This window comes from Leopardus geoffroyi, chromosome C3 (assembly GCF_018350155.1).
Source record: "Leopardus geoffroyi isolate Oge1 chromosome C3, O.geoffroyi_Oge1_pat1.0, whole genome shotgun sequence".
Lineage (NCBI taxonomy): Eukaryota > Metazoa > Chordata > Mammalia > Carnivora > Felidae > Leopardus > Leopardus geoffroyi.
Window position 1 is genome coordinate 68783025 of NC_059338.1, and position 21116 is coordinate 68804140.

The following is a 21116-nucleotide window of genomic DNA, read 5'->3' on the forward strand; positions in this document are numbered from 1 at the left end:
TTTTATTCAGTATTTCCGAAAATGAATCATCTCATTTCTCACAATCCTCTTTGCTAAGTTGATTCCCTTTTCATTTATAGGTTATTTTGGGCACAAGACACAGACATTTGTTTCTTAAGAGGAATCTTACGCCCGAGGGGTTTGCTGTGGTCAGAAGCTCCCACCCAGCATTGTTCTAGAATATGTGTGCTTTGTTTTTTTTTTCCCCCCACTCAGGGACCTCAGGGCCTAACCTTTTCCCTCTCTGCCTACTGAACTCCATCTTTTCTGTCATATTCCCCCCTTTGAACATGTGACTCCTAACTGCCATTAGGAATTGGGACAACCCACCTTAACTGCTTCCTGCTAGAAGAGGGGCGGTGATAGGGGTCCGGCAGTCAGGGCAGGTTCAGAGGTCGATCCAGAAGTTCAAAATAACGGGAGGGCATCAGGAATGTCTGGGCTAGTAGAATTTTCTTATTTTTCTGGCATATGCAGTGGCTTCTACAAATGACATGAAAAAAGAATATTAGACCAGCAAGCGTTAATGTTCCAAATGCAATGCCTCCTAGGGAGGAGGTCACACCATGGGAAGTAGCCATCCAGAGAGTCCCTGACGTGTGTGGTCAGGTTTTTTTTGTTTTTTTTTTTTTTAAATTTAACTAGCTTTTCCTCCCTCTTCCACATTTATTTGGATCTTTTGATATTATTGCTTAGAATAATTAAGCATTTGAACTAGTTTTTGGTTCTCGATCCTCAATCTTCCTTTGGCCATCCGGTTTCCATAGGAATAGCTCCACAAGGAGTATTTAACTTTACCTCGAGGAAAGATTGATCTTCGATATCCAGATTACTCTAAGTTCAGGCAGTTGTTTATCCGTCCTGGAGCTAGCAGCACTGTCGTCCCTAATTCAGTCAAGTGTCCCTTTCTAGCAAGGGAGTGGGGCTCTCTGACATTATCAAAAAAGAATGTGGAAAAAAAAAATCTCTCCACATGCACCCTGGGGGCTGAGAGAAAAATTTAGTCATACGTTTTCCAGAAACGCCTCTAACTGTTAACGCTGTGTTTGGATGGTTGGCCTGGAGTGGAAAGGAGGACAGAAAAGGCGGCTCTAGAGTCAAGAAGGAACTCAATTCCTTCTATTTCCAGAGTTACCTGAGGCTCTGGGTTTCCAGTGGACAGTTGGTTCGGGGGAGCCACCATGATGAGCCCCCCAGGACCCATCCATTCCCTTCAGGGACACGGGTTATCTGAGCCCTGGCAGATTGAGATCCCCGAGGGCATGCAGATCTCCAGTGACTGTCTCCACACAAGGGGCACAGCTTATGGGGTTTCCACTTCTGTTGTCCCCTCTGAGAACATTCTCGTTTCCAGTGCCCTGAATGGCCACGTAAATGGCACTTGGTGCCAGGACCTCGGTCGGGAAGTCTGATCTGACATAGTACGCAAGGTCGCGATGAAGGCCTTAGATTTTTCTTTTTAAGCCTCCTTTCCTGTTCCTGATTCTCCTCTTGATCTCGGTTGTAATATATCCACTTGTTAGCTCATAAGAGCTCCTCCAGGGTCCCTTCCGGGCCAACAGCCAATTTTTGCAGCTTCCTTCGAATATCTGGGGCTGGTTGAGTGACAGATCTGTCCATTAAAATCATCTCAGCTTCAGGGGGTCTCGGCTAAATATAGCCGTATTTTAACCTTTAACCTTTCCAGGAAGGCTCTCGCCCTGTGTCTGTAAAATAGTGACCGACTTGGCATAATTTAAGGGTTTTACCTCAGACCTCCTTTAATTTCTCCAACATACAAGCTTGGAAATGGCAGTGATACAGTTCCCCAGTGGGATTATCATAGTTCCAAATTAGGATGTTGGGGCAGAACTGCCTGAACCCCAGTAGGGAACTGGGAGTTCTTGAAGGACCTCCAGCCCCATGGTAATTAAGGAGCTCCTCGTCCCCATATCTCTCAGCGGCTGCCCTGTCTCATTAAGAGTCTGATTCAACAAAAGCATTGTATCTTTCCAGGTCAACTCAGGAACATAACTAATATTCTGAAAAGTCTCTATATACCTATGAGGGTCATCAGAAAACGTACCTATTCTTTTATCTGTCTTAAATCTTGCAATGAAGAAGGCACTTGTAATCTTATGGTGGTGCCTCCCTGTGTCCCCCACTTCCTGCACCCTAGCTTCTTGTAGGGGAAACACCTGTTACACCACGGGGAGGGCCTGGGTAAGGTGGGCAGCAGGGAGCAAAAGTGCACGGTTTTTAAGTCTGGATATGTAGATTGAGGACCTGAGCAGGAGGAGGTGGAGGTGGAAGTCTTCCCCTCCCCTGTCTCTGGTCTGCTGTGGGTGCAGCAAGGCGCCCTTAGTTCCCTCCTTTCATTGTTGTGGGCCCTTGGAAAGGGTTGCCAGTAGGCCGGGATCGACCTTGTACGTCCCTCGATTTTCTCTAAGGCTCCAAAAACACTGAACCTAGGGACCTTCTCCCTGTTTCCCTTCACATTTGCAAAACAGGTCAAACTGTAGGATAGCATTATAATTGATAACTTGCCCTTGGCGGCCAGGTTTCTTCTTCCAATTTGTATCAGGGCCAGGCCTCGGTGCAAAAGAAAAGGCGTCCCTTTTTCTGTAGGGTTTGTGGATCAAAACCATGCCAGGTTTTCAGAATGCATCCTAAAGGGGTATTGGCCTTGGTTGGGGAATTGCCCATCTATAGGAAGGAGGAGGAAAAGGTGGCCTTCATGTCAGTTTCCTGTAGCTGGCCAGGAGAGGCCTCATCTTTTGACCCTGTTGGCCAGGAGAAGCCTCATCTCCTGGCCCCGCGTTTTGGCTGTTTGACTGGTAACAGAAAGCCCTACTTTCTGTCAGTCTTGTGAGGTGCAGAGAGCAGTGGCTCCTACCCAGGCTTGACTCTGCCTCTGAGAGCTGATCTGTCTTCCCCAGTTTCTCCTCCATGCTGTATCCCGCCTACAGGACGTTGCGGGGGGTATGGACTGTGACCAAGCAAGACTCCCCTTGGTTGTAGGATGCACTGATTTTCTTTTGGCCCAACAGTAATTTACATATCGATAGTTGGCTGTTGAGGAGGGGTTAAAAGGGCCAAGGTCTTTAAGAGGGCCAAGGTCTGTTCCCCTGCCTTTTTCAGCAGTGCCCTTGTAAACGTGTTCCAGCCATGTGGATATGCATTTTCGGCATACACTGGGCTAAGTGTAGCAAAATGGCCCCATGAATCCCAGTAAAAGCCCTTTGTCCGTCCCCCATGTCGTTCTAGTATGCTGGAGGAAAGGGATTATGCTCTCTGAGACTGAGGACATGTGGGATCTTCTTTAGTCCCCAAGGACTCTCCCTTGGGATGCCTTTTAACCCACTGGAATCCATTCAGATTGCAAGATCTAAAAACAAAACAAGATGAAACTGATCTTTTTTTGTAATACTGGCCTCAGTACTCCTTAGGAGATGAGGAAAAATGGCCCATTAACGGGACACTGCATTTTAATACAGATCTCTTCTGTAAGAATAGGGCAAGTGGACTGAGGTACCTCGTGTCCAGGCTTTCTGGCCTTCAATCAGGACCCAGAACTGAGGGCCTTTTGCAGACTGTGTTTGCCCAAATGTGCTGGCCGGTAAACTCCTTCCTGATACTGGATGATTGTCTGAAAAGGCCTCCGAATAAACCCAGGTTGTCTCCGGAGGCCTCGCGGTGCTGTGTCTGCGTCCTCCGCTCGGGGTCTGTGGTCCGGTCCCTCTCTGCTTATCCTCCCAGGGGCTCCAGAGTGCCACATGGGGGGGCTGCGGGGTCAGTTCTCGGCTCTGAGTTCGTTGGGCTTCGTTTGAAACACTCTCTCGACTTGGTTGCTGGGCCTCACACTCCTTGGGGTAGTTTCTGTTTCCTTGGTGGTGCCTCAGTCCTTGGCGGAGTGCTTGCCCTCTGGGGGGGGGGGGTGGGTGTCTGCAGGTCACGGGGCCAGCTCCAGGCACAGCCCTCGGTGTTCCTCAGTGTCTGGCCCCTCAAGCCTCGTGTCCTCTCGCCCCAGGCAGATGGTCGTGTGTGTGTGTGTGTGTGTGTGTGTGTGTGTGTGTGTTGCAGCCTCCTTGGCCAGTCCCTGTGTCTGGTAGGCAGCTCCCCATTGACCCCGATGGTCCGGTCCGTGGGCGCTCCCCTGCCGGCCCCCTCCTCCCCTCCTTGAGGCTCTCCAGGTGCTGAGACCTCACATCCAGGCTCCCGCCCCTGCCCCGCGTTCACATCCCACCCCTGCCCCGTGCCTCCTGTTGAGCACATCTCCTGGCCCAGCCTTCAGATCTGTCCACGTCTAGCCGTTTTCACCACCCTTGCTGTTCCCTGCCGCTCGGGTCACCGTCCATTGCAGGTGCTGCGTGTCCCCTGTGTCTGTTCACGTAGTAGCCAGAATGATTTAAGTGACGTCACTTCACCTCCCTGTTTGGAATCCTCCAATGACCTCTTGTTAAAAAAGAGAAATGGAGATACAGTTCACATACCACCACTCTGAGTGTGCCCTGCAGGGGTTTCTTTCCACCTGTTGTGCAACTGGCACACTAATTCCAGAGCATTTTCATCACGCCTAGAGAGGCCCTGTAGCTGTCAGTGGTCCCTCACCGCGACCCTGGCCACCACTGGCGCCTCTGCCTCCAGTGGGCTCTCCACTGGAGTCCACATTCCTTGCTCTGTCCTTTGAATGGTGGTTTCCAGTCACGCGCAGACCCTCGGCCCCCTTCCCGGTTCCACGCAGGCGCTGGGGGTGCAGCCCTGCAGCCCGTGGCGGACAGCCCTCTGTCCACACCCTGGCATGAGGACCAGCGGCCTCATTGGTTCCTCTGTCCCTTGCTCTCTCTACGCTGACCCTGCTCTGCCCCTGCTCTGCCCCGGGTGTGACCCAGCCCTTCCTCCAGGCCCTTGGGCTCCCTTTCCCCTTAGATGGCTGCAGACTGGGACCGCGCAGATGCGTGTGGACTGGAGGACTGTGGTCCTGAGCCCCTCCAGGTTCACTCTGCATCCTCCTTCCTGCCCTGTGCTCCCAGAGGTGGGGGTCCCTCTCCTCACGGCCCCCTCTGTTTTGAATTTTGTGCTATGTGCTGTGTTCTCTGTTTATTATTTTTTTTAATTTTTTATTTTTTAAAATTTACATCCAAATTAGTTAGCATATAGTGAAACAGTGATTTCAGGAGTAGATTCCTTAGTGCCCCTTACTCATTTAGCCCATCCCCCCTCCCAAAACCCCTCCAGCAACCCTCAGTTTGTTCTCCATATTTAAGAGTCTCTTCTGTTTTGTTCCCCTTCCTGTTTTTATATTATTTTTGTTTCCCTTCCCTTATGTTCATCTGTTTTCTCTCAAAGTCCTCCTATGAGTGAAGTCATATGATTTTTGTGTTTCTCTGACTAATTTCACTTAGCATAATACCCTCCAATTCCATCCCCGTAGTTGCAAGTGGCAAGGTTTCATTCTTTTTGATTGTCGAGTAATACTCCATTGTGTGTGTGTATATACACATATATACACACATGTGTATACGTATATGCATGTGTATACACACGTGTATACATATATGTGTATACACACATATACATATATGCGTATACACACATATACATATATGTGTATACATGTGTGTGTGTGTGTATGTATATACCACATCTTCTTTATCCATTCATCCATCAATGGACATTTGGGCTTTTTCCATACTTTGGCTATTGTTGATAGTGCTGCTATAAAATGGGGGTGCCTTCAAAACGTGTCCCTTCGAAACAGCACACCTGTATCCCGTGGATAAATGCCTAGTAGTGCAATTGCTGGGTCGTAGGGTAGTTCTCTTTTTAGTTTTTTGAGGAATCTCCATACTGTTTTCCAGAGTGGCTGCACCAGCTTGCATTCCCACCAACAATGCAAAAGAGACCCTCTTTCTCCACATCCTCGCCAACATCTGTTGTTGCCTGAGTTGTTCATGTGAGCCATTCTGACAGGTGTCAGGTGGTATCTCATTGTGGTTTTGATCTGTATTTCCCTGATGGTGAGTAATGTTGAGCATTTTTTCATGTGTCGGTTGGCCATCAGGATGTGTTTGGAGAAGTGTGTATTCATGGCTTTTGCCCATTTCTTCACTGGGTTATTTGTTTTTGGGGTGTTGAGTTTGATAAGTTCTTTATAAATTTTGGATACTAACCCTTTATCTGATATGTCATTTGTAAATATCTTCTCCCATTCTGTCGGTTGCCTTTTAGTTTTGCTGATTGTTTCCTTCGCTGTGCAGAAGCTTTTTATTTTGATGAGGTCCCGGTAGTTCCTTTTTGTTTTTGTTTCCCTTGCCTCCGAGTGTTCGCTGTTTATTAAAGGTGGTTTCCACCTGAGGACTTAGTTTGTTCACTTGACGGCCTGTAAGTACTGAACGAACGGGAAGGATGTTGAAGACGTAAGCTGGCTGGCGTGGTGTATGCTGTGGAGGTGATGGCGGATGGACACTCCCTCGTCTCCGTCCGGCATCGTGTCCAGCTGTGCTGTCCGAGGCGGCTCTGCGACATGCAGGACCAGCTCCAGGTTTCATCCGTTCATACGCCGCCGCTGCGTGCTTGGTGCGCACCAGGCCCCGTGCAGGGTGCTGAGGGTGCAGCATTGACCGTCAGAATGCCGGCCCGTGTGGAGCTGGCCCTCTGGAAGGGAAGATGGAGAGAGCAAAGTTAAGTAAATATAATGTGCGCTTCGTTAGTGACTATGCCAAGGAGAGCACAAAGCAGGGAGTATGTGCGCGGGTGTGGGTGGTATTGGGATTTTCTGGAAGGGTGGCCAGGGAAGGCCTCACTGGGAAAGCAACATTTGAGTGCAGACCTGAGGGGGGCGGAGGGGGGGCAGCTTGGTGGGCTGCAGACGCAAGGGCAGGTGCACAGGCCCCCAGGACCCGGCATGCGTGCTGCGTGGGAGGGTCACGGACACGGGGCAATGGGGGGTGCTGGAAAGGTAACAGGGGCAGCTGCTGGTGTGCGCAGGTCACAAGTCAGCTAATCCACACAAACTTCCCACCTGATGCAGCCACAGCCGCAAAGCCCTGCTTCCTCCTCCCGAATTTACTCTGTATCCACAGAGTTGGGGGGTTCACACCCAGCACTACACCCCCCCCCCACCCCTCCATTTTGTCACCAGATCTGGTCCTGTCTACGGAATCTCTCCTTATGCACTGCCCTCATTCAGGCCCTCACTTGGTGCCTGAACTGCTACCTGCGGCTTGCAGGCTGCTGTAGAGAGCTGTCCTGAGTCGTTTGGGTGCCGAAGACTCTTACTTTGAAGGGGAGGACCGGGATTCAGTGATGTGATTTCCCTAAGGCGGTCTAACTAATTATTAACAGAGCTGGGGGTAGAGCCCAGACCTCCTGCCCAGGAGTCTGGAGCAGTGCCACCCGGCTCTCGGCCGAGGACTTCGGGACACCTGCTGCAGTCCGTACCCCAGAGGACCTCTTTGCACGCGGTAGGTAGACGTGGGGTTGGCCTCTGCACTCGCCCCTCACGCCAGGGCTGTGGCTCTTCGGAGTTGGTAACCTGCAATAGCCTCTCGTCATTCTTACTTGTGATCCTGCTTAAAGTAAACAAAGCTGTTGTTTCCCAGATAGTAAAGTTTGGGTGACTGGCGCATAGAGCATTTCCCAGTTTTCCTGGTATTTTCCTGCCGTAGGCCGCAGCCTTAAGGGTAAGGCTGGATCGGAAGAGCAGAGTTGACTGTCATTTTAGTGGCCAGGCGGGTCCTTTCCGTGAGTCCTCTTTGTTTATGAAGAGAAAACAGTGCCTGCTCCAGCTCTCAGGGTTGACGTGAGTCTCTGAGGTCCCACAGGGGGACGCGGGCCGGGCCAGGCGCTGGGACCTGTCGCAGCCGCCGGTGTGCTTAGGGCACAGACTGCGCACAGAATGTTCCTGCAGTTTAACGGACACCTTAAGCCCGTTGTTTACGGTAAAAGCGTTCCTGTTTTCGAGGCGCTCAGGTTCAGGGAGAGCATTGGTGTGGGGAACGCTGCCGAGTGCCAGCTCCGTTACTGTCATCTGCCCTGGTGATTCTGTCTAGGCTGCATGGGTGTGCGTTCACGGGCTGCCTTTCTGGCCGGGTGAGGCCTGGAACCATGAGGGTGCAGGATTTTTCACGTCCTACGTATTGTTGCAACGGTGCCCACTGTTGTAATGTTTCTGGGTTACCTGCTCGTGCGCTCCGGTCTTCCGGGTTACTTTGCACGTGCACGTGCTCCTGTGCGTTGAGAGCTTGGACTGTCCGAAGGGGGGGACTGTGCCCTGCAGAGGACACGGGCGGGGCGAAGGAGGGGCTGCAGGGTGCCCGGGGAGTGCGTCCTGCCGTGCGTGTGCCCTGTCCCGACCCAGCCCTTGTGGCGTCCTGCGCTGCCTTCTTGCAGGGAAACGTGTGCTGCGGCTGTCGCATCCAGCCTGGGGGGCGAGGGTGTCCGGGCAGGGGCAGCGGGTGCTGTGGGTGCCGGGACTGCCCCGTGATCCCGCGTGTCCTCGTGCACACAGTGCGCGTCCTGCTCCTGCTGCTGCTGGGTGGCCTTACAACCCGAACTTCTCGCGGTGCTTAGTGGTGGTTAATTATGTTTACAGAAGGCGTGCTGGTCCACAGGTTGACGTGCCAACAACTCTGCCTTTCTCTTTGGGGAAGTATTTCCACAGGATGGATGCCCGCAGTTGGGCCCCTTTGAGGTGGTTCTTTATCCTGATGCCTGTCGACTGGCATGGTGGAGGTACCCCTGGAGTTGAGGGTGCCAGGGTCGCTTGCCTGCGTGGCTAGGCTGGGAACGGATGACATTTTGGGGGGTAATTGAATGGGTGTGAGAGTTTGCACTCTTTGCTCTATCAGTGTTAAGATACAGCGTCTGCTCTTAGAAGGAGAGGCTTTGCTAACAGGGTTAGATTCCAGCCTCTGCTGCCCGAGTGTTTACAAGGTCAGCCAAGTGTTACCTAAGAGTCGTTCTGCTCGTACCTCGTCGATGGAGACTTCAGGCTGTAATATAGGCATTTGATTTGATTAAAACGTTTTCGCCCCAAAAACACAATGGTTTGAGTAGGTGATACACGTGCGTGGTGTAAATACTAGATTTCCCTCCGTGTTCTGCCTCCTGCTTCCCTTCCCCACCTCTAGAGCGATACGTGTCACGTTCTAGGTCTCCCTCCAAAGAGCCTGCGCATGTGTGGTGGCCCGGCTGCCCTTGGGATTGGTGGGTAGCTCTGTTTCCAGGACGGGTGGGGCACACACCACGAACCGTATGAGTCTATGATAAACAGATGACAGACAGCGTCACAGAAAGACTCGGTTTGGCCTTTTGTGTGAGCTGGTTTGACCGAACGCCAGGGACCCCAGGGGCTCTGCAGGCTGTGTGCCGCGGGGGGCGTGGGGGGGGCAGGCGTGGGGGGGGGGGATGGCTGCCAGCACATACACACTTGGACGGGGACTCTGGGGACAGGAATGGACGCTGACAGCTGCTGTCTCTCTCGGCAGATGTTCCTCACCGTGTTCCTCAGCGACAACGAGCAGCACTTCACCGAGGTCCCCGTGACCCCCGAAACCACGTGCCGAGATGTGGTGGATCTGTGCAAAGAACCTGGAGAGAGCGAGTGCCACCTGGCTGAAGTGCGCTGCGGCTCTGGTACGAGGCGGGCACCCCGCACGCCCCTTAGGCCGCGTTGTGTGGTTCCTGGATCGTAGACGTGGCGGTACACGTGCGTCGGGAGCGCGTCCGTCCAAGCTGTTGGTGTGACACATAAAGCCTTTCTGCTCTTTCTTTCCCTGCGATACACTGAAGCCGCCATGATGTGCGCGGTCAGAGGCCAGGCAGGTGATGCACCGGTGGAAGCTTCCGGTAAACCGTATGGTGCTCACGAGGTGCTTTCTGGGTGCTTGGACTTGACTGAGTTAGAGATGTGAGGCGTCCCGAGTGCGTCGCCCTCTGCACGTGTTTGCAGGTTTTTAGGGAAGGTGGTCGGTGTGGCGTCACCGTGGTGGGGGGGCGGATTGAGGTCTTGGGTATTGTTTTAAGCTTTGAGATCAATCCCTCACTCTAGTTCTTTGTATCTTTGTAGCTCTGAAGCGGGACAGCCTGCTCTTCTTGCCCCTGAGGAGTTTGTAGATGGAGTAATTTTCCGTCGTTCGTGCCTCAGTCCTGTGCAGCCTGCATGAGCGCCCCCTGCCCCCCCGGTGTCCCGGCGCCGGCCGCACACCGTGGGGACTGGGTCCACGCCGTTCCCGATGCTCTGGTGGCCCAGGCAAGACCTCCTGGTCACCTTTGGTCGACTCGCTTACCGGTGGGCGTCCTAGAGGTCTCGTGCCCTCTCCCTGGGTCACTTCCTCCCTTCCCCCCCGCAGGGGAGCTAGAGTAGACCATTTGCTAGAGGGGCCCGAATGGTAGTCTGACTTTCCTCTTCTCAGTGACTTGCTTTCTGCTTAGAATCAAATCCACACTCTGATCTTGGACTGTGGCTGCCGGATACTGGCTCCTCCCCGTCCTCCTGCAGCTCTCTGGTGTTCCTGAATGATCCCCGCTCCTTCCCTCCTTAGGGCCACAGGCGCCGGCTCCTTTACTGCCTGTGTCGCTCTCCCTCCAGGTTTTGCCGCCTGGACTTCAGCTGAAACGTTACCTCCTGCTGAAGTAGCCGTGATGTCACCCTGATCTGCCCCTCTGCTAAGACACGTCACGCTGGTTCTTGAGCGTTCACGTCTCTTGCCGCTTTAATCCCCGTGGCCCCACACACGTGCACTCGAACGTCGCTCCCTAAGAGGAGAGGCCTCGCGTGTCCCTGTCATTGGTGTGTCCGGCTCAGGGGAGGGCCTGGGGTCTGGCGGTGCTCAGTGAGCACTTCCTGAGTGAATCCGCACACTGCTGGATGCTTCTGGCAGCCTCCTTGCATCAGAAGTGACCTTGTTTATGGTTTACTGAGGTGATCGGAAGCACCCATTGTGCGCCCCTCACCTTCTCTCCAGACCCGCCTGCCCTCCCTCCCTTTTCCTAGAGGAAGAGGCGTCCCTCTCTTTGCCGGGGCTCAGTGTCTCCTGGAAACTCCTGATTCTACCTGTTCTTTCTTCTCTCGTGTCTTGCTCACTTGAGTTCCCTTTACTATGTGATGATGATGTTTAGAAGATTTTCTGTCTTCTAACTTATGTTTTAGTTTTTTAAAGTTATTTGGAGAAAGATAGAGCAGGTGGGGGAGGGGCAGAAAGGAGGAGACGAGTCCCAAGCAGGCTCCACACTGTCAGCGCAGAGCCTGACGTGGGGCTCGAATTCACAAACCTCGAGATCATGACCTGAGCCAAGATCAGTCAGAGGCTGAACCACCCAGGCGCCCCTCCTCTTCTAGTTTTTTTTAAAAAAAAAATTTTTTTTTTAACGTTTATTTATTTTTGAGACAGAGAGAGACAGAGCATGAACAGGGGAGGGGCAGAGAGAGAGGGAGACGCAGAATCTGAAACGGGCTCCAGGCTCTGAGCTGTCAGCACAGAGCCCGATGCGGGGCTTGAACTCACGGACTGTGAGATCATGACCTGAGCCGAAGTCGGACACTTAACCGACTGAGCCACCCAGGCGCCCCTCCTCTTCTAGTTTTTAAAATAAATGACAGCACCTGAACGTATTCTTTTTTGTAAAAGAGGAAATAATATAGACAGAATAGAAGCGCGTCCCTACTCCCATCCCTCAGTACTCCACGTAATTGCTCCTTTTTTAAAATTATTACTATTTTTAATGTTTTATTTTACTTTTTGAGAGAGCGTGAGCTAGCGGGGTGGTGCAGAGAGAGAGAGAGAGGGAGACACAGAATCCGAAGCAGCTCCAGGCTCCGCTCTGTCAGTGTAGAGCCCGAGGTGGGGCTCGAGCCCATGAGCTGAGAGGTCGTGAGCTGAGATCCAGAGTAAATGCTGGGCCACCCGGCACCCCCCTGGGTTTCCATTTTCAGAGAATTGTTTCCCTGTAGCCATTGCTCAGGTTTCCCTTGGCTTTTTTGCTTCTTGATCTGTAGGCGTTAAAACCAAAACCAACTACTCTGCAGCCCGGGTGTCTCTGTGTGATTTACAAGGCTTCTTCTTTACTTCGAGGTTGTGAACCCGCTCTCCTGGTCCGTAAAGCTGGTTTTAGTGGTTTCTGTCCCTCTCCCGTCAGTCTGTGACTCGTGAGAGTTAGGGGGCCGGTTCTTGTCTCCAGACAGAGAGTGAGTTGTTCTGAGTGCCCCTCCGATCGGTGCTCTCTTCCTTCCCGATGTGAGCCGTCTCTGTGTATGTGGTGGATCTCGTGCCAGGTTCACTCCTGCCAGCTTCCGTCAGTCACTTGTGTCTTTTGTTCACAACAGAACCAAACTGTTCTAATTACTGTGTGGTTTTAGTGCGTGTTAGGGATCGGTAAGCCAGGTGTGCATTTCATTGTTCTCCTTTTTTTGTTTTTTTCGAATATTTGTTTATTTCTGAGAGAGCGAATATGTGTAGGCGTGAGAGAGGGGCAGAGAGAGAGACAGAATCCCAAGCAGGCTCTGCACTGTCATGGGGCTCAAACTCACGAACCGTGAGATCAGGGCCTGTGCCGAAATCGAGAGTCAGAGGCTTGACCGGCTGAGCCTACCCCCCACCCCACCCCCAGGGTGGATACCTGAGCTGTTCTTCTATATATTTTTTTTTCAGATACAATGTAGAAGGCCCTTAAAAGGTTCCAGGAAAAATCCTATTGGGATTTGGATGGGTTGTAGTGAATTCATAATTCATTTGAGGGTTGCTGGTGTGGTGCTGTGGTTAGGAGCAAGATCTTGGGTATCAAGTCCTGTCTCTGCCCTTTACTAGCCTTCTAACCTCCCCGTCCTCCCCGGAATCCCTCCCTGGAATCCATGGCAGGCCCCGCTCACCTGGGGCAGGGGGTGTGGGCAGGGGGTCTGCAGAACCCGAAGTGTGCTCCTGCACTTGCGGTCAGTCCTCCCGGCCAGCGGGACCCCGGCTCCCAGACCTGCTGAGCAGTCCCCCCATGGGGACTGGGGTTTCTTCACTTCCTTGACTTGTCTCTTGGCTCCTGGAGCCTGGGGGTTTCACCTCATTTTTCTGAAAGCACGCGCCTGTGTGTGTGTGTGCGCGTGCGTGTGTGCCTATGTTGGGTGAGGAGGTAGAAGGTCTGCTCAGAAGTGCTTTTGGGGGTGTCTTTCTTGTCAGGGGTGTTCCTTTTGGGGGGTCTTAGAATTTCTGTGGCTTGTGGAAGAGACGGGACCTCTGAACTCCGCGTGTTGTTTTTACCGTGACTGGAAGCACAACGGTACTTTGTTGGAGCTGACGGGACTGAGTTCAGGGTCAGTCCACAAAACAGGCTGCCTGTTCTCCGCCCTGTGGTCGCTGCAGGTGCTGGCGTCGTGGTCTCGGTTACTGGCAGGCGCGCCGAGTTCTCGCCGGCCGCTTCAACGTCCTCACGTTGAGTAAGTAGCACACTGACGTCACTGGAGCAGTTGTGTCCGCGAGCAGTAGGTTTGGTGTTTATATCCAGATCCTGGAGATGAGAAGGTATTTTGAGGGGAGCTTACAACCATGGTTTCTCCTGAATTTCGCATTTATTAGAATGTTTAGCTGTGTCCTTTTGTTTCTAGAAAAGTTTGACAGCTGTCGGTCTCACCGGAAGAGGGGCTGAATAGACATGCAGTGAATGATGTGGGGGGTTGGGGTACTGGCCCCCCGGGGCACAGTCGAAAACCCACATGTGACTTTCAGCTACCCCCAAACTGCTTACGGCCTGCTTTTGCCCGGGAAGTCCGGTAGCCCATGTTGTGTATATCGTGTGTATTACACACTGTTCTTCAGTCAAGGAAGCTAGAGAGAAGATGCTAGTAAGGAAATCATAAGGAATGTGGAGTGCCTGGGGGACTCAGTCAGTTAAGTGTCGTCTTCGGCTCAGGTCATGATCTCCCGGTTCCTGAGTTCGAGCCCCTGCATCAGGCTCTGCACTGACCGTGCAGACCCTGCTTGGGATTCTGTTTCTCTCTCTCTCTGCCCTCCCTGGCTGACATTCTCTCTCTCTCTCTCTCAAAGTAAAGAAACAGTAAAAAAACAAAAAACCATAAGGAATATTTACAGGACTGCCCTGTATTTATCAAAAAAATTCCCGCATAAGTGGACGTGGGCAGGTCATAGCTGTTACTCAAGGGTCTATTGTGTTTTCAGTGCAGTAAGCAGCCTTTTGTTAGGAAACGGGTATGTCTGATTTTTTTTTTTCAACATAGTTTATAGAATTATAACTTAAAAATAGCCTAATAGGAAGACTAGGCTGTTTGGAAAGTTATTTTTAATTTCTTGTTTGTGTGCTTAGAGAGCCCTAGAACATCCGAGTTAGAAAGGACCTCAGACACCATCCTGTGTCAGAGTTGACAGACTTCAGAAACCCCTCGAGGTCACCGGCGGCTAGTCCATCAGGCACTGAGCTAGAGTCCCGTGCTCCTGGCAGCTGGCCCTGACCGGTTCCTCTTTCCTGTGCCCCCCGGTTGGACACGGACTGTGTGGAGCATCTGTGACACTGTATTTCTAAGGGCTCTTTTATTTTACTTTTTAAAATTTTTTTTGAAGTTTATTCATTTTTGAGGGGGGGGGGTGAGGGACAGAGAGAGAGGGAGACACAGGATCCGAAGCAACTCCAGGCTCCAAGCCATTAGCACAGAGCCCGACGTGGGGCTTGAATTCACAAACCACGAGATCGTGACCTGAACCCAAGTCTGACACTTAACCGACTGAGCCACCCAGGTGCCCCATCTAAGGGCTCTTTTAATGGGAAAAAAGTTATCTAAGACGCTAAGTATTCCCATCAGCAGAATCTGCACGAAGGATGGGAGCAAATGCCCTTCGTTGGACCTGCAGGTCACATGATGTGTTTGTTTCCATAGAGCGTCCAGTTGCTGATAACGAGCGCATGTTTGAGGCTCTGCAGCGGTCTGGAAGTCAGAGGAATGAAGTTCGTTTCTTCCTTCGTCACGAACGGCCCCCCGGCAGGGACACAGGTGGGTAGCGTCGTGTGAATCCGAACAGGGCTGTGGACTTTGCTTGCTTTGGAAGGGGTGGGGGGTGTCGGGAGCCTGGTGACTTGAGTGAGGGTGCAGGAGAGGGAGGGAGTGGAGGCCTGAGGACGGCCCAGCTGCCAAGACCTGACCACCAGGGAGCCAAGGGTGTGGTTTGCTTTGATTTGTGGTGTTTGAAGAGGGGAGAATCGGGCGGAAAGGGGTCCCTAGAGCAGGAGGTGGAAATTTGGGGGCGGCGATGTGTGCTGGCAGGTCCCTGAGGAGCGGTGCCCTCAGCCCGCGAGACCTTCTCCTGGGTGCAGAGGGAGAGAGGACAGATGCGGTTGGCGGTGATGTGGGGTCTGGAGGAAGGGCTTCTGGTCGTCTTCTCTGAGGTTGGGGGGGGGGCACAGAGGCCCACGTGAGCCGTCACAGGGCGTCAGCCACGGACTCGGGACACCACGGATCCCAGACCCTGGGCTTTCCTTCTAGCCGGGCTCTGCAGTCTGGATGTTGGAAGAAGACGGTTAGATTGCCCCAGAGTTGGGGTTTTGCCGGCCCATTCGGGAGGAGGACACAGATGGCGTCTGAGCTGGTGGGAAGGGGTGGAGGGGAGCTGCAGGGAGAGGCTAGGCAGGGGAGGAGACTGCCGTCCCGGGTTCCTGAACAGGTGCAGTGACGGGAAGTTAGGGTCCGAACCCAGACCATCTAAATTCAGGATCGCAGAGGGAGAGCACTTGTAGGGATTTGGGCCAGGAGATGAGCCAGGGTTAGGGGCTGAGAGGCGGGCTTTGGACGGAGGCTGTGGGGGTCAGGTGGTCACAGCTGTGGGGATGAGGGTTCTCACCGGGGCGTGCAGATGAGGTAAGGAGGGAGAAGACGCCAGTGGAGGGACGCCGGGCCGATCATGGCTGGACCCTGAGGGTGGAGCCGTCCTGGGGACCCTGAGGGGCTCTGTTCCTGGGGGAAGCCCCCCGATAAGTCGGAGTACTAGGTATTTCTAAAAGTGTGAGAACCTTTAAAATGGGAACTTGAGGGTTTGTGATCTCAGGACATTACTCTCGTGAGTAGGAATGTAGGAAACAGGTGTTCGCTATCATGTAACATAACATCTCGAGTTTACTGCCTTAATCCAAACGCCCGCGTGGTGCCCAGCCATTAGAAATGCTTACGTGTGGCATGTGACGTAGTGTGGCCTCATCCCCACTGCAGGAGAGTGCGGGCACGCAGGTGACCTGCCCTGCCCGAGGTCACACGTCTGGGGCGGAACCCGGAGCACAGCCGAGACCCCTCAGTCAGGCTGGCCACACGCTCTCCATCCTCACTGCTGTCTGTAGGTGTCCTTTAAACCCTCACTTATTTTGTTCCCGAGCCGCCTTTCTTGTAGTTGTAAATTGGCGTCTGCAATCGCATTTTTGTTTTGTCCTTTACTTACATTATCGCACACATCCTCTGGTAATAAGTTGAATTTTACCTTTTCACCCAACAGTTCCCGTGTCTTCTGGGTAGGTCGTGGGTAAATTATTAAATAGGAGTGCAGTACACAGCCCCAGTGTGTCTGTAAGGTGAGAAGCCCAGTCCAAAGATCGAGGAGCCGTTTACATTGTCGCACACACCAGGGCCCCGCAGCGTTCGAACTGGGCCGCAGCGGCATCTGCCAGTGAGGTGCGAGTCTGGGTTAGGGGACGCCCGCCCTCTTCCCTGTGCCCTTGGCCCAGGACCTGGGCCTCTGACTCTGATTGAGTCCTGAACATGCTAACGAGACACTGGTTGCATGCCCTCTCTTTGAGATGGTGAAGAAAGCAATTACTCTTAAGTGGCAGGTTTTTTTTCTTGTGGAAATATTGTGACAGATGACTTGAGCCGCGTTGTCAGAACTGAACAGTGTTTTAAAAATAAAGCTGGTGCGTTCACGTTAGGTGTCCGCGTGATACCTGGCTCTGAGGACAGACGTTTACTTATGGGCGCAGGAATCTGTGCTGAGCTTCAAGTAGGTATAATAGACATTTAATTGAAAAGAAATTTTAATTTAAAATTTCTTGGGAGATCCGTGTTTTCTAATATACGGGAAGTACAGATATAAGCTTAATTTTCTATATTTAAAAAGCTGTTGATATTTCAAATTACAAATTTCTTACACTGTATCAGTTTAAATTTTTTTTTAATTTTTATTTTGCAAGAGAGACTGAGCACCAGCGGGGGAGGGTCAGAGAGAGAGGGAGACACAGAATCCAAAGCAGGCTTCAGGCCCCAGAAAAATTCTTTTTAGCCAGTAAAGCAGAATATACAGTGTTCTCTAGTTAGTATTTTCCCAAGTTAAGAAAATGGAAATTTTTTTACTGAAATAAATGGCGAAGTACTTCATAGTACTTATGAGCTACCATAAAATGTCCCCAGTAAACCAAAAATATTCAAGACGGCTCTTAACTCTGTTGTCAGTTGCTTTTCAGTGGAAGTTACAAACACACCTGATGAGCACGGGGAAGGATGGATTTAATTTTCACTTATTTCTTTCGGTGAAAGTTGTTGATCTCACAACCGACTAGCTAAGTGGAGAGCCAGGAGCAGCAGTATGAACAAATGATGGGAGGTGTTTTGTTTACGGCGTCCTTTCTGCTTCCGGTATCCAGGAGCGATAGTGACAACCCCAAGGTGACCTGCTCCTTATGGCACCTGTCCGTTCTAGTATTAATGCCTGGTTTTTGAATTTTGTGCTTAGTGAGTGGACCAAGGTCTCAGGATCCAAGTTTAAGAAGAAACGGTGTAAAAGTTCCTGGTGAACATCGAAGGAAGGAGAATGGCGTAAGTGATCGTTTTTTTGTTTCTATCCGCGCCGCACGTGTGCCAGTGATCTGCTGTTTTGACCTTCAACTCGCATTCATTATTACTTTGTTCTCCAATGGGTTATGAAGGATGGCCCTCTTCTGTAAAGGTTATTGTAAATTTATTTCATACAAAGGATTGATTTTAATGATCTCGGCATGGGTGACTGTCGAGAGCAGTTTTAGATGCTGGAAATGCCTCACATTCAGAACAAAACAAATGTTGAGCAAGTAATGAGTTTTAGTAAGTATCTTTGGGGGCACCTGGTAGACATTTTCTTTTCAGAGCTCAGAATTTGTAATACGGTTAGGGATTCGCCTCGTTATCTTTCCCTAGTCTATGGTAAATTTATGTGAGAATCCAGACCATTTGCTCCTCTTTCCCCAAATTCTCCTTGTTTCTCTTAGAGCTTACACTTCTCTTACGGGGCTGGAAGGCTCATACAAAGATGATGAAAAACGGTCTCAGCCATTAACAGGATTTGAGTGCATCTTGACACAGCGTATCTTCCCCCCTCACTGGGTTCTTCTTGAACAGCTTTATCGAACTATAGTTGACCCACATACAGTAAATTGCACATATTTCGAGTGCACAGTTTGGTAAGTTTTGACACGCGTACACACCTGTGAAACCATCACCACAGTCAAGATAGTGACAGTGTCCATCACGCTGGGTTTCCGCATGTCCTTCTATAACCTTCCCTTCCCGCCTCCCTCCCCGTCCTCAAGGACCCCCGTCTGCTTTCTGTCGCTACAAATTACTTGTGTTTTCCAGAATTTTACATGGATGGAATCCTCCAGTATATAGTCTTTTTGTCTGAATGTGCTCAGCATAGCTATTTTCATCCCTTCCGTCCTGGAGGTCAGTGGTTGGTTCCTTTTCATTGCTGGGACGCACTCCATCCACACAACATGCTGATCCACCTGTAGACGGATGTTGGGCTTATTGCCGGTTCTGGTTAGTCTGTATCCAGCTGTCATATTTGGGTCCTAGTCTGTGTACGGGCACGTCCTTTTAGTTCTCTTCAGCAACTAGGAGTGGGGTGCTGGGTCACGCGGCAGGGGCGTGTTCACTTTTTAAGAAGCTGCCAGACTGGTTGCCAAGGTGATTGTTTTATTTTCCGTTCCCATCCAAGAGTTCCAGTTGTTCTGTGTCCTCGCCCGCATCTCGTGTGGTCAGTCCTGGTAATTGCCACTGACCGGGGCCTTGCGGTCCCCCGAGGCTTCACCTTGTGTTTCTCTGACGGCTTGTGGTGCACACGCTTATTTGCCACCCGTGTGTCTTACTTGGTGACATATTTGTTCGCCTCTTTTGTTTATACTTTTCCTTGTTGGTTTGTTTGCTTTCTTAGTACTGAGTTCGAGCACTCTATTCTGGATCCGAGTCTTTTATGAGGTATATGCTTTGCAAATATTCTCCCTGGTCTGTGACGTGTTCCTAATTTTAATAAAAGATAGTCGCTCAATTGAGAAGTTTTGTTGTGTTCTTTTACATTTAATTTTATGACCCACTTTGAACACTTGGCTGTGGTACGAGGACTCGAGCTCATGCTGTTGTGTACGCGGACGTCCAGGTGACCAAGCTGGATGCCTGTTGGAAGGGCCATGCTTTCTCGCTCCAGGGCCTTGCACCTTCGTCTCAAGGCCGTTGCCCCGTACACGTGGGGGTCTGTCCGTGCTCTCCGTTCCTCTGTCTTGACCGTGCTGTGTCGGTCACCAGAGCATGGGGAAGTCTTCTGGTCAGGCCGTGTGACTTTTCTAAATTTATTCCTTTTCAGGTTGTTGTGGCTGTTCTAGATCCTGTGCCCTTCCTTATGGGAGTTTGGAATCTGCTTGTTCATTCACACACACACACACACACACACACACACACACACAAGCCTACTGGAAGATGCCTGCATGGCTTAGTTGACTGGGTGTCTGACTCCTGATTTGGCTCAGGTCATGATCCCAGGCTAGTGGGATTGAGCCCCGCGTTGGGCTCTGCACTGAGCATGAAGCCCGCTTAGTATTCTCTCTCTCTCACTCTTGCTCTCACCCCCCCACCCCTCTTCCCCACTCGTGTGCTCTCTCTTTCTCTAAAATAAAAAATAACCTTTAATCCCTTTTTAAGAATTAAAAAAAGCCTGCTGGGAGTTCACTTTGCCGAGTGTACAGGTCAGTTCGGGAAGCGTGGTCATCTTGCGGGCGTGAGCTTCTGATTCACGAGCATGTCACTTACCCCAGCTTCATTCAGGCCTTTCTCTCAGCAGTTTGTGAGTTTTCAGGGTGCAGGTCTTGTGCATCGTGTTAAATTTATTCCTAAGTACTTCATGGTTTCTGTGCTACTGGAAACGGCCTTTAAAGATGCTTTTCTAGGGTACCTGGGTGGCGTCTGTTAAGCATCTGACTCTTTGTTTGGGTTCAGGTCGTGATCTCACAGTTTGCGAGATTGAGGCCCGAGTTTGGATTCTCTCTCCCTCTCTGCCCCTCCCCATGCATGCGCTTGTGCACATATGCCTTCTTTCTCAAAATAAGTAAACATGAAATTTTTCCTCAATTTCTGGTTGTCAATATATAGAAATACAGTTGATTTTTGCCTCCTGATCGTTTATCCTGCAATGTTGCAAACACCTCACTAGTTCTGGCGGCTCTTTTGTAGACTCCGTAGCATTTTCCTCACAGATCACGTTTTCTGTGAGTCAAGACAGTTTACTTTCTTCCTTTCCAAACTGGATACAACTTCCGGCCTTTTCTTTTCTGTTACCGTGGCTTGGAACTTCTAGGAGCGTGTTGAGTAGATGCTTTGAGAGTAGACATCTTGTTTGTCCCTCATAACTCAGTGTATCTTGAATATTTTTGATGCTAGTGTCATATTAAAAAAAACCTTTTTTTAAGTTTATTTATTTTGAGAGAGAGAGGGAGCATGGAAGGCAGAGAGAGAGGGAAAGAGGGAATCCCAAGCAGACTCACACTCTGACAGCGTGGAGTCTGATGTGGGGCTCAAACTCCCGAACCATGAGATCATGACCTGAGCAGAAATCACGTCACTTGACTAACGGACTGAGCCACCCAGGCGCGCCTCGCTAGTGTCATGTTTTTAAAGGTCGTTGTGATGACTGTGTTCTAGGTTAGCCGCTGGTGCCCCAGCGTCATGTTTAGTGTGATCAAATGTTATTTTTCTAGTATAAATTAAATACAGAACAAGGTAATTCTAAGTAGTTCCATTTCGGCCACCGACTACTGAAACTGTTTACTTTTACATTTATAACTTGAAGAGCGCTGGTCTATTGGTACATTTTACGTCTAAACGTAATAAGTCACTGTGGGGATGTTAACATGAAACT

The 21116-nt window shown here is 51.0% G+C and overlaps 1 protein-coding gene and 1 long non-coding RNA gene across 4 annotated transcripts in view; one reads left to right on the plus strand and one right to left on the minus strand.

Moving 5' to 3' along the window:
- TP53BP2 (tumor protein p53 binding protein 2) overlaps window positions 1-21116 on the plus strand; it is a 54038-nt gene that overhangs the window by 14602 nt on the left and 18320 nt on the right. For 2 of the 3 annotated variants that reach the window (XM_045453315.1, XM_045453314.1), the window contains exons 2-4: window positions 9471-9618; window positions 14858-14971; window positions 17688-17770. In XM_045453315.1, coding sequence (XP_045309271.1) covers window positions 9471-9618; window positions 14858-14971; window positions 17688-17770 — 345 coding nt within the window. Of the gene's footprint in view, window positions 1-7321; window positions 7446-9470; window positions 9619-14857; window positions 14972-17687; window positions 17771-21116 lie in introns of those variants that run through there. The other variant, XM_045453316.1, reaches the window with a different exon arrangement.
- Window positions 10584-20717, minus strand: LOC123585316. Its single transcript, XR_006706056.1, has 3 exons — window positions 20434-20717; window positions 19850-19860; window positions 10584-10594 (listed from the first exon to the last, which is right to left on the minus strand). It is a non-coding gene; the product is annotated as an uncharacterized LOC123585316 (long non-coding RNA).